The 13,432-nt window shown below is 42.3% G+C and overlaps 1 protein-coding gene across 1 annotated transcript in view; it reads left to right on the top strand.

The window, feature by feature from the left end:
- The first annotated feature begins 233 nt into the window (after positions 1-233).
- Positions 234-13,432, top strand: part of fbxo41 (F-box protein 41) — a 53,735-nt gene continuing 40,536 nt past the window's right edge. The window contains exons 1-2 of the mRNA XM_069666416.1: positions 234-316; positions 12,240-13,046. Of these exons, the coding sequence (XP_069522517.1) occupies positions 12,498-13,046 (549 nt within the window). The 5' untranslated portion in view covers positions 234-316; positions 12,240-12,497. The remainder of the gene's footprint in view (positions 317-12,239; positions 13,047-13,432) is intronic.

Below are 13,432 nucleotides of genomic sequence, written 5' to 3'. Positions count from 1 at the left end.
TCTCTGTCTGTCAATCTGTCTTTCTCTACTATAGTATGTGCACTGTGTATGTCCACACCCACAGGCTCACAGGTACTGTATCATCTCCTTAATCAGAAGATGGGAGGGGTGTGTTTTTTTCATGATTCATGTTTTTGCATCTGTTTAAGCATTCTCTCTCTCTCTCTCTCCTCCCTCCTCTCTCCCTCTCTCCTCCCTGCTCGTCCTCTGCAGGCCTGCTGCTCTCTGCTGCAGAGAGGGGCTGCGTGACGTCAGTGAAGGCTGGAGCGGTTCCTTGGTTGGAGCGGAAGAAAAAAAATGGGGAGAAGATTGCGAGGTGAGTGAGACGCACATTCCTTTTCGTTATTTAACCCCGCTCTTCTCAGCACATTTGTCTCGGCATGCGTGTCTTCGCTGCGTATGTTTACAATAATCGCTTCATTGACGCCGCTGCTGCTCCTGTGCAACAAATTTATGCAACGTCAAGTCCGGCGATGAAAACAGGGGGAAATCGGGTACATGCCAGGCTGTCGCCCCTTTTCCTCCGAGAGGGCACAGCTGCATCGCTGTGAATTAACCTGACTCCAGGCCTTTTCGTGCATTAGAGTAATTTTAGTGGCGTTCATTGCTCCATGATGACATTTGGTGCTGCCGCTCGTCCACACCCACATGATACGCTGCGTGTGATTGATCCATGTGTGCGTTGCAGATATGAGGATCATTGATTCTTTTTGCGCTGAATGTGCCAGTGTTTACTGTGTTTACTGTCACATCATTAAGCGGTTGTCAATCGAGAAGCAGAATCAGCTTACAGGAGACTTTGACCGGCCTGTTTGGCCTGGATGTGTGAGGATTGTACCTGCTATTTAGGAATATTAATATGTAACAAGATGAATGTGTTTGCCTTTGGAGTGCACGCAGCTGTTATTTGTTTGTTTTAATGTATGCATGCAGCAATATTTCACATAAAATTTGAGTATAAAATACATGAATTTATAATCTTCATGCAGTCATGCTCACATGCAAATGTTTTTTAATGTCCCTGCACATTTGGATTGAAGAGGAGCGTATGTAATAAAATCATCACTGTAAATTTTAATATACTCTGAGGAAAATATTCCCCTGTGTTGCCTTAAACTCTCCTGGTGTGTCCCAGCTCTGGAGGCAGCACAGTGCTGGAGTTTGGGAAACTATCATGTGACTACAGTGCATGAGAAATGTGACTCAGTCAGTGGGCCCGAGCCTACATGCTGCTGTGTTTGTACAAATCAGATGTGACAAAAAGTTGGAGCATTCTTGCAGACAAGAAGGGGAATGACTACAAGAGGAGAAGCAGGAAATATACATGTTGGATGGGATTTTTCTGCAGACTGAGATTAGATTAACCTGTCATAAAATATCAGAGGTATTGATTCAGCGGTCCAGGACAGATTATTGTCATCCTACCTGCAGATTTAAGCAGTCATGTAAATGTCACTGCAGACAGATGGTTTCACTGATCACATGGGAGGCAGGAAGTCATACTGATGCAGAATATTTTACTGGTCCTATTGTGTGTGTGTGTGTGTGTGTGTGTGTGTGTGCGTGTGTGTGTGTGTGTGTGTGTGTGTGTGTGTGTGCACACATGTGTGTGCGTGTGGTTACACACAGTATCTTTGTGTGTTTACATTCTGTGTGCATGTGTGTGCAGCCTCTTGGAACTGTGACAGTGAATCTCATATTTATGTATTAATTCCCCATGATGCCACAGCAGGTAGAAACGTATCTATCTATCTATCTATCTATCTATCTATCTATCTATCTATCTATCTATCTATCTATCATAACTGACTGAGTGATTGACAGTTGCCTCTCTGGGTTAGAGGTGCATGGATCAAACATGGATGCAGATCTACCTGTCAGGATGTTGTCAGTCAGTTTATGCATAAAAGCTAGCACACATAAACTCTCAAGTGCAGTTTAGATACTTTGCATCTTGGTGCGAAAACACCAACACAAACAACACCTGTCACTGACACTCTCAAAACTCATTTTGGCCCTTCTGAAAGTGTGTGAATCTGCAAGGCAAAGGTGACTTAAAAAAGGCTCAGTCTAACTGACTAAATAGCTGGTGAGTGGCACAGAGGAATCAAACTGAATCATGCATTGGATACACTGTCAATACTTTCTAGTAGGATCAAGGAAGATTTAAGACTTGTTATCAGATTTGCTGACAAATAAATAGTCTGCAACCGAAAATTAGTTTCTTAATTAGTTAAAAATACAAAGATATGTATACTTTAAACAGAGACGAACAAAAAAAATCTGCTAATTGGAAAAGGTGGTGCCTGAACATATGGAGTTTTTCTTTTAGGAAATGTCATCAAACATTTATTCCAATCATCCAAGTAGTTGCTGATAAATTATTTTGTTGTTTAAATAGTTATTTCAGCTCTAAAGGAAAAGGCTAACTAATCTGACCCTTCAAAACAAAAGCACTCTCTTCTCTTACAAATGTGAACTACGTTTTTAGTTTGAAACATTTTATTTCACTGTTTTCTACTTTCATGCAGTAAATGTCCTTTCTCTCATGATCAGACAGTTTTAATCTTTCGCTAATCATTAATTTACGACTCCGTCTCAGCGTTCACTTCTATTATAACATTTGTGCCCGCGCACAGCAGGCTCAGGCGTCTCCGGGTCGCTCTGTTATTGTTGTAGCTGTCTGTAAGACGGTGTTCATCCGACCGTGACTTAGAGATCGAGGATCAGGCTCCTGATTCTTTAAACTTTTCTGACAGCTCGCGGCGGCCCAAGCTCGAATGTAGGAAAACACAGACAGTAATGTGAAAATTGAGCTAATGCTCTTTGTTGTTTTAAAGGCGTTGAGAGCATTTTTAACTACACATGCCCTTTGATTGACATGTTATCAAATTGTATTAAATGCTCCCCCATTCTTCTGAGACAGAGCACCATTTTCATGCCTGGTTAGAAGAGGAAATATTTAATCTGCAGTGATTTTCTCCCTTCTTTACCAGTAACTTGAATATCATTCCAGCACAGGCTGAGGATTAACGAGTATAAGACGACCTCTGAGACAGTCCAAATGCGGCCACAAATCAGAGAGGCCATTTTCTGCATCATTTCACAGAGACGTCCTCCATAGCAGCTAGAATATCCCCTGTTTTGTTTTGGCCAGCACAGGGGTCTAATGTACACACATATAAAGCTCACCTGTCTTCTTCTAAGAGGATCTAAGATACTAAGAAAGTACAGTATCTTATCCTGCTCTGATTGGATATTGTTGCACTTTTAATGCAGGTGACAAATGTGTAAGCATACGAGAGGGCTTTCTAGATGAATGGGACTGAATGCTAGCTTAATACCAGGCATTACTTATTTATGGATCCTATAACCTGTTGAAAACACTGTAAAATGAATTTATGTATTATATTTCTTCACAAAAAGCCTGTATAAATCTGATTCCCCAAACAGATCTCCCTGCATGATTTATACGTTCTCAATCTGTACATGCTTGCTAACGTTTCAACAGCAACCACTGTGTTCTTCTTCAACATCATCCCCCTGGCATGTATTGTTGATCTACGCACACTCAAAGATAATTGTTTCACTGAAGACTTGTTTGGATCAATAGCAGACAGCGGTGAGCCGGGGAATGTGTCTGTCCACCCTTAGTCATCTCATCTCTTTCACTGTCCGGGCTCTGTCCTGAACCTCAGCTTTCATAATGCTGCTCATCCGGTGTCACTGCAGTGAGCGCTGTGCTGCTTTGGCCTCCTTTTTGTGTTCAGTCTCACTGAGGAAACTTAATGTTAAAGCTGCTCCAATGGGTGCTGGCTGGGGCTAACTTATTTAATATGAAAGGGCATTTACATTTTGCCTTTGGGTGTGTATGAATGAAGAAACGGCTGGACGGCAGAAAGTTAGCATACATGAGTCATTTTAACAGATACCAGTCAAGTACCATACCTTACCAATTCTTTGTTTTTCTGGAGACAACATTAATAAAATTGGAGTATATTATAGCGTAGGATTAGATAATTATGTAACCACAAGATTAGTCTTACTCATTGAATTGAGGGGGTAGTTTTTTTGGCTAGTTTGGAGTGTGGGTCTGTTGCTAATCTAATATGGTGAGCTGTTAGCTAACAGTTGCTTATTTACACATCCAGTAGTTACGGAGCAACATGGCTGTGTCCACCTAACAAATTAATGTCCAGTATTTGCTTGTTTTTGGTCTCAACAACTTCTTAGGGAAATATCTGGTTCTTTAGCTGCCAAATGCTACGCTATATTAAGCTAGCTGCTAACTGTCTGTCTGCTGTTTGGTGCTAGCAGGTAGTGTACAGTGTTTTGAGTGAGTTATTTCACTAAAACAGCTGCCTGCTACAGCAGGGAGACTGGTTACAGTGAACAAAGCAGTAAAGTTGTGGGCCCAAACCACTAAACAATAAGCTGAAAGTCACTATAAAGCTAGAGTTAAGGTTATTCTATGTAGGTTAATCTCTGTCAGTTAACACTTTCACATTGTCTTATTGTTTTCACGGTACCATTTGATCAATTTTTACATGAATATTGATTCAAAGTTACAATTCTGATCATGCAGTGTTGCATAATGGCTTGTTTTTAGCTTAAATGTAGCTAGGTTAGCAAGTTTTAGCTAGTTTCAACGCATTGTGTTTGGTGCAACGGTTAGACAGGCCCAAAAATGTCCAGTATAAGCCCAGGAGTAACTTTTCTGCTCATATGAAGAACCTAAGGGTGGAAATGAGGGGAAAGCATCTCCAAGTGCTGTTAAGCTAAATTACAATACTGCCAGGATACACAGTGTCACAAAACCTTACGTTAGGAGATGGCGATTCTGCAAGACAACCTACGAACAGTCAAATAAAGCTGTCACATGAGATGACATTTTTTGGTCATGTGTTCTTCAAAAGGCTCTCTCTATTTTATAAAAATATCAAACGTTTTTTCAACATAAGTGCTTAGGTTTGCCCTTTGCTGTCAGGTGACTAGCCCTAGGTTGTGACATCGTCCTGTCATAGGAGTCCCATGGCTTACAGAGGTCTAACCCACTCTGACATGCAGAGCCTGAAGGGCACCAGGAGCATTCACTGAACCTAATTTGAAGGAGTCTGTAATAATTCAGCCCATGTGGAGAACATGCTCTGAAGGTTGCAGTCTTTAGGGCGCATGTCATTGACGCTTTTTTTACTTTGGTATTCACATCATGGTATTGACTGAAAATTAGGATGTGTGAGTGGGTAGAGACAGTTTACACATGAAAAATACCAGCAGTGAAAACATCTCCATTGTTGTAGCGTAGGTTGATGCTCGTGTCACACCGCCTAACAGTCCTGGCACCGTCAGCATTGTGTACAGTCGGTACTGCTAACTGCTAGGTCGAGTTCAGTGCTGCAGTATCTCTGGGTGAAGCTCTGCAGAGTACTGGCATGACTCCTGTGATACACCTTGACTCACTCTGCTCCTCACACCCCCGAGCTAAACAAATCTTTATCAGAGCGCGGAGAGATAAATCCCACCAGGCTGAGATAGAGCTCCAGAGCTAGCCAAGTGACATTTTGGTTTAAGCCTGTTTTTTTTAAAATTATTTATGAACGAATTTGATCAGTCCGTGTTCATCCTTTAGAGCTGAACTTTTAACAGTCGTGTCATTAGTGTAGCCTCAAGGCCAGATGATGTTTTATGCACATGGTGCAGAGTTTAAGAATTCTGTTGCATTGACATTGCAGCGAAGGCCACAGTATCTTCACATGGATAATGTAAGGAGTTTGATTTAAATAATGTATTAACTGTTATTGTACCTTTATGTCTCTGTTGACGCATGCTCATCCTGATGTTGTTTAGTCAGACACTGACATAAAGGAATACGAATCAGCCATGAGGATTTGAATCCCCCTTTAATAAACACATAAACTGACATTAAATGTTCAACGCCAAAGATATAGCACATAATGAGGTAGTTGGAGCTTTGTAGGAAGCTGTTAACAGACTTTCCATGAGCAGAGAAGCTGAGTTGTAGTTAAAAATCAATACAGCATTATTTTGCGATATACAGTATTTTGTGGCAATGTTGTGACAATACAAGGAGACAAAGTATTAATTTTATTATACTGATAAGTAAGGAAATATTGCAACAACAAAAAGCCTCTTAAGGTGGCTACACACTGCCCAGACCACAGTTAATAAGCCCTCCACTTCGTCCATGTATGTCCAAGTCTGTCCTGTTTTTGCTTTATTTTACATGGGTGTAGGTTGTGTGTACTGATGCTCCGCACGCGAGTATAGGCTAGTTGTCAAAGTCACGATCCCTCAGAATGTTGTGGTTTGTTGGGAAAAGGGATACAAGTTCAGTTTGTCAGGTGCGTGCAACGTTAAAGGCGGGTTTTTCTGACCATGTCGCAATTAAATGCAGTTAAAAAAGGTATTGATGTTGCAATACTCAGCACATTGCAATATGTTTAAAATCACAATAACATCGTAGCGTAACTAAAGTTATAATCGTGATAATATCGCATCATCGAGCCTCTGGTCATTCCAACATCTATTGCCGCACCTGCATGAATATGATTGGATCAAGACAGCTGACAGCCACACTGCTGTGAGTAGCAAGCAAGTAGTAATTCAAGCGGGACTTTAGTGATCTAACACTGTGCTTCAATTTAGTAACAGCAATGTTGTTTGTCCTCAGGAGGTTGGTTACATTGGTCACAGCTATGGGCTAGTTCAAGGAATGCTAAAGTAATCTTTCATATTTTCACTATCATCTCCTCAGTACCAGTAGTCTATGAAAACAGACAGACACTCAGCACAAGCTACACCTCTGCAGATCAATGAGGTCCAAAGTTATACTTGCTTTTAAGTATGTGTCAGAGGATGTTACTGAGAATGGAAAACCTGCTTTGATCTAAAAAAATCAAGACTGAATCATAAAACTCAAAATGATGATATATTGAAGAACATGGAGCATGGGGAGGTCGCCTGTACGTTTCACTGTTTGACCATGTTTGGTGTGAGAAAGGACTTTAAAACGACTGTAAGGATGAGACTGCACTGAGTAGAGAGAGAATTATAAAGAGAGTGACCTTGGGTTGGCTGAGTCAGAGAGGGATCACCCACTGGGATGTTTGAGTTGCCGTGAGTGTATTTTGAAATATTAATATAGCGAGTAGCGTGGATCTGCAAAGCTAGAGGGTTGACACAGATGTTACTGGTGTTAGCCTCTTTCTTCAGTTCAGTGCTGGATTTAAAACTGCTTATATACTTGTGTTTATGCAAAGTTTTAGGCATGATACCTATGGTTTTTAAATAAAGAGACACTGTAAGACGTGGAGTAGGTAAGAATAAGTATTTGTCTTGCCTTGTATCTGCATGGGCTTCCTCCTGTACCACCTCTAAAGACACAACCCAAGTGGTCTAAACCTGTCTCTAATTGGTCGTGTCACAAGTAATTTTAACCCTGAATCACAGCAGCTATGCTCTCCTTTGCTTGAATTAGTTATTGAACATTTGTGAAACTCTTGCAGTGTTAAACACCCCCACAGTGAACCACTTTTTCTGTCTGACTCTCCCGGCCTGCAGATTTCTCACACCTACACCTCTGCTTCCTCTGCCCCCACTTCCTGTCTACCTCCCACCGCTCTTGCTCTTTATTATCACCTTTCTATGTATTTATTTCCTCGTGTCTATATGAGATTATTCTCCTGTGACTTCATCCTGACTTTATTTTCAGAAACCCTTTTCTGTGCAGTAAAAAAAGACTTAAGAATTAGCTTCTTGCATATTTAAACAGCCCTCGACTTGATGTTGCTGCTGTGAACAGCAGAAGCTGCGGAGCGTTTAAGCCCACTCATTACATTGTTTTAAAGAGCCGTTGTCCAGATGAAGCTATGGTTTTTTTTATGTTGGCCTGATTTTACTGCCTTGTTTGACCGTCCGGAAGCCTGCATGGGCAGACGGTAAGAAAGAGTTACTGTTTCCCAGCAGAGCCTTTAAAAAATAGATTTCCATTAAAAGTCTGTACTGTAGGGTTTCTCAAGAAACGGCATGAAAGCAACCAATTAGGATCTTTAATGACCTGAAATGTCAGTCAGGACTGTGGCCCACAGCAGGAGCAGTATTTGAATCTTTACTAATGACTGTGTATTCCCATCAGGCATGGACTTACATAAGTCAGAGAGAAGTAAACACACTAAATATACATCAGAAGCTAACTTCAGTATCTACAATCAATACTTTTTTTTCTCATATGAAGCCTTGAAATAGTTTTTAAATACTGATCGGATACTTCGTAAAGTGCTAATCTGTGATACTTTGTCAGAGCAGCAGGTGGTTGCTCTGTACAGTCATTATTACTGAGCCATACTGTGCATGTTTGTATCCAAAAATAGTCCCACATCAGAAAAATTGGCCTTGGGATTGTGGCAGATGTGCTTCTGATCCGTGCACAAGTGGCGGAGAAGCACAGAGAGTCTTCTGTTTGCAATCCTTCTGCCTTAACTTGTTTGGTTTGGTTGCAACTGTTTTGAGAGACAAAGATGAGATTAGTTTTTCAATATAGGTTTCATACACATTTTGTTTCCCCAGAGATTTAACCCAAGTGTTTTCTATTGTTATGTATGAGACAAAGACTGGTCATTGTCTGATCTGTCTGCCTCCATCCCTGATTTAACATTGACATTTTTCATTTGTATACTATAGATCTGGACATAGAAGGTTGCTGATTTCAATCCTAGTTCAGACAAAGGGTGTTCTGTGTGGAGCATGTTCTCATTGTGCATGCGTGGGTTCTGTCGGGGTATTCCGGGTTCCTCCCACAGTCCAAAGACATGCTCGTTAGGTTCATTGGTAAAATTGCCCTTAAGTGTGAAAGGTTGTCTGTCTCTATTGCCCTTTTCCCACCGAAATTAGCGCGTTGTTGTGGGTTGCTCAGACCCAGGAAGACCCGCGTATAGATGCCGATAGATGTCTCTTTTCCCATTGCCAGTGGAGTATCCTGCTTTCTGTCTCTTTTCTGCTGCGTCACTGCCTGACGTCACAAATGTGCCCGAAACAGCGTTAGTAAACAGTGAAGGTCTTTATTATATTTATTTTTTAGGTATTTATTATATAAATTTGGAACGATGTTTGAGCGCTGCTGGGATGGAGACTGCCGGAATTTGTAGCCGAGATGACGAGGAGTCGTAGAAGTTACAGACGGAGCATAGCATCGCGCCGGAGAGATGAGCGTGTTGATATGGGTTTGGTGTTCCCATCAATGCCGATCGGAGCGGAGGCGATAATTACCTGGGTCTGCTGCAGAATCATCTGAATGCTGATTGTAGCCTTTCCCACTAAGCAAAAAAAGCTGTGTGTTAGCAGGTGTTAGCAGGTTTTTTGACCAGTGGGAAAGCGGCTTAAGTGTCAGCCCTGTGACTGACTGGTGACCTGTCCAGGGTGTACCCCGCCTCTCACCCAATGACAGCTGGGATTGGTACCTGATCCTGAGCAGGATAAGCAGTATAGATAATGGATGGATGGATCTGGACATACTATATTGTTTGTCTATTTTTTTATAGTTAAATTCTATTAACTCTTCACAAGATTTCAGAGAAATCATTTGTCTCTCCTTTGGTTGGTTGCTTAGCCTGTGGCTATTTTGATAGTTCATTAATTTTTATTTATTAACTTATTTTTCAGCTTACTTTTTCTCAGTAGTTTGAAAACGTTTTACCTTTTATTTTTTGGCATTTCAGAGACTAATTGATTAATCAGAAGTATAATCATCAGGTATATCAATAAGGCAAGCAATTGTTAGTTGCAGCCATAGTTTATCACGTGAATTTGACGGCTGATGAAGGTGAGTGTCGTAATAGTTGTATTTTGAATAAAAATTGTTGTTAAGGAATAGGGCTTTTTTGCAGCAGTAGTTCACTGCAGTTTACAGGCTCCCCTCATAGTGAGAATATGTTTCCTGTAATAGAAAGTAGAGACACTATAGGAATCCCCAAAAGAGCTGCTTCTGAGCGTCTGCAATATATTAGTTTAAGTTCAGAAGTCTGAGTCCTCAGTGCTGCAGATTCAGCTAATGAAGTATGTGCTTTACTTTCTGTGTGTTTCAGCATGACTGAGATCAAATCTGCTGGTAGAAATGAAGGAGCTTATGGCCGTGGCTCTCTGTGTGTATTGTTTTTTACACACATGCCCACTATTCACTAACCACAATAAAACACTGAAGGCCGTCCTCTGGGATCTCTCAGCTGAGCTCCATTGGCAGGATGTGACATGTGGCTACCAAGCAGCTTCACTTCCTGCCATTTCCTGCCTGCTTAAATCCCTCGCTTGGTAATTTTAAGCAGATGGGCGCGCCTGCTGTCTGCAGTGTAGTGACTGCGTCTGTGAGATCCTCCTTTTTTAATAAGTGGGCACGGCTTGCCAGTTCACTCCCCGTTCCAGCCTCCCAGACGTCTAATAACAGTCTCAGTGACTTCTGGGGATTTCCAGCGTGTGGAGGCTCTCTGTGAAGACCGGCCTGCATCTGTGATCCGGGCTTACAGCTCCACATGTCTGTGCCCACTACTTCGATTATTAATAGCTGATAGAGAAAGTTCTGAGTGAGGGTCTGCTCTGGTTCAAGCTGCAGTCTGGGATTTGTGTCCAACACTGTTGCCCATTATAGAGACAGATTGTGTCGACTCTACTACATAGCTGCACTTAAATCAGATTGATCCAAATTCATGGTTTTAAGTTTTAATCTCTAAGATTTTCAGTCTGATTACCCCCTATTTTTACTGAAAACACTGACATAACAATGTTAAATGAGACTACGGTCGACTGCTGAAGGCATCATTCGCAGTATTCTTACATAATGACCTCGAGTCTCAAGTGGATGTTCCAGGGAAAAAGCAGCACCCAGCATCGATCAGTGGTTGGTCCATCAGAGGGAGTATGCGGTTAAAGGTTACTGTGTCGGGACATAAAAGGAAAAATCAATAATAATATTCATGAACAAATGCAACGCCAAAGGAAAAGAAACTAATTTTACATTTGATTGAAATCAAAGAGCAAAAACTGCTGGTGAGGAAACTGTTTGGATCTCTGTTAAACACATCTGCAGTAACAGCTTATTGTCAAAGGGAGAGCGACACTGAGATCCTCATGACTGCTTCTGTAAAATCAAGCTTCTTTAGTTTTTTAAAAAGGCAAATAAATGAAACTGTTGTCTTTTATAAGATAAGATGCGTCTACAGTAATGTACGGTCCAGTCTTACTGTCGTTAGGCTGAGCAGGATGAAGGATATGAATGGCCCGGGTCACATGACATGACATGGCTTTATATCATAACATAGTGTATCATGTAACACCAGCCAAATAGAATGGTTCTTATCTTTATAAGAAGAGCCTGCTCTTAAAAGTAGAGTCATGGATTAAAACTATCTTGACACAAAGACCCTTTTGTGATTATGTAACATGAAAACAAGACTTCTCTTTGCCTTTTCAAAGAGAATAGTGCATGAGGTTTCCACCAGTTTCACCAAAGTTGTCTCTGAGACTGACCTGAAGATCTTGTTGATCAGAGAATTGCACTTTAATTAGAGGACCCGAAGCTGCGGAATGAGCGGATGCTGTCAAGCCGAATATTTATTTCACCAGCGGCATCGAATGCCGGCTAATTGGATAAACACAGTGAGGCGATGTTCGTGCAGCAGCTTGACGGGTCTCGGCATCGAAGTAGCAAATGAAATGATAAAATTAAAAAGTGATTATAAATATTTTAGTATGAAGTTTTTTCACCTACAGTATGTGTGTGAGGCTCACTGCTATCCTCAAATACACAGGATAACCGAGTACACTTCAGACTAGATGATGATGTTGGCGCTAACAAGCACTCTCACTAATGGAGCCATTTCCTTTTCCCCACACTTCCCCCGGTCTTCCTCTGGAGGGAACACGAAGGAGTTTCCTTTTAAAATACAGGTTTCAGGTGTCTTGACCACTAAACTCACAGATCAATATTACTTAGATTGTTGAGACACAACCGGGATGTGTTCGGTGTCCAGACAGCTAGAGGAGTAGATTGTTGAGAGATGGACGACAACAATAAAGATCTCTTTAATCTCAGTTCATTACTACAATTAACCTAAAAAACAGCTACAAAGAAATTAATAAAAGATTTCTCTTAGCTTTTGGATGATAGTTGCAAAAAGTCTGTACTGAAATCAACAGTGTTTGCTCACATTATCTTCTTGCTCTGTTTGTAGGGCCTCAGGGAGGGGAACCATGAAGGATGAAGTGAAACGACCGGTTGAATGTTGCCACTATGTCTGGTCATGTGACTGAGCTTGGCCCCTCCATTGCACATGGGATCTCTCTTCCTCCTCCTGACTTGCCGTAGTTGCCCTGTTGCTGTGTTTTCACCATGAGTGGATCTGTCACGTGCTCGACCTCTGTGCCCTCATACTGGCACCGCTGCTGTGCCGCGTGAGCGCCCCCCCCTCCTCCGGCAGTTACTGCGAGGAATGGCCTCTCTGGACCTGCCATACCGCTGTCCTCGCTGCGGGGAGCACAAGCGCTTCCGAAGCCTGTCGTCCTTGCGTGCCCACCTGGAGTACAACCACACGTACGAGACCCTCTACGTCCTCTCCAAGTCAAACAGCGTGTGTGACGCCGCCGCTCTGCTGCCCCTAGTGGCCGAGGGAGCTCTCCTCACGCCTGCCAACAACAACGACCCCTTCGAGCCGCTGAGGCCCTCAGCTTTAAAGGAGCGGCGCTTCCCGTGCCGCGAGCTTCCCTGTGCGGACGACCTGAGTTTGACCCCGGCTAACTCCAACACTGCAGCCAGGTACATTCCCAATGTGGAGTTTCCCCTGGGGGAGATTTTCATGAAGAAAGCCATGACATCCACGGACCCTGGTCCCCATGGAAACCCCAGCACGGCTGTAGCCGTGGCAGCTAATGTAGCGGCCAGTGCTGTAGAGGCGGCCTATGAGGAAGGGCTGGCCAGACTGAAGGCTCGGGCGTTTGAGCGGCTGGAGCTGGATGAGAGGCTGGAGAAGCTGTCTGAAGAGGTAACAAGGCTAATTATGCTAACATATATTAATACAGAAAACAAGCTAAACAAACATGAGCTAACTAAAACATATAGCTATGAAGCTGCTATAAAACAATACAGTCACAAATTCTGCACATTGTTGCTTTGAGAGAAGATGAAAAATACAAAACCAAGCAGGGCGAATGCTTTAGAACCCTGGTTCTCAACTGGTGGGTCGGGGCCCAAAAGTCGGTCGCAGATGTGTGCTTTGAAAAAAAAAAAGTTGTGGCCAAAAGTCTATGCTGACCTTTATCTTGAAGAACATGGGTATCCTATGACATGCGTGCAGTAGTAGTCTAAGTATCCACTGACTGGGTAATCCCAGCTACAGTAACATTTACATTCTTGTTGCATTTATGTTGC

The sequence above is a fragment of the Semicossyphus pulcher genome, unplaced genomic scaffold (assembly GCF_022749685.1).
Source record: "Semicossyphus pulcher isolate SPU_LCO1_2020_fin unplaced genomic scaffold, fSemPul1.0.p SCAF_17, whole genome shotgun sequence".
In the NCBI taxonomy this organism is placed as follows: Eukaryota; Metazoa; Chordata; class Actinopteri; order Labriformes; family Labridae; genus Semicossyphus; species Semicossyphus pulcher.
Note: the sequence above shows the minus strand (reverse complement) of the source record. Positions and strands in the feature narration are given on the sequence as shown.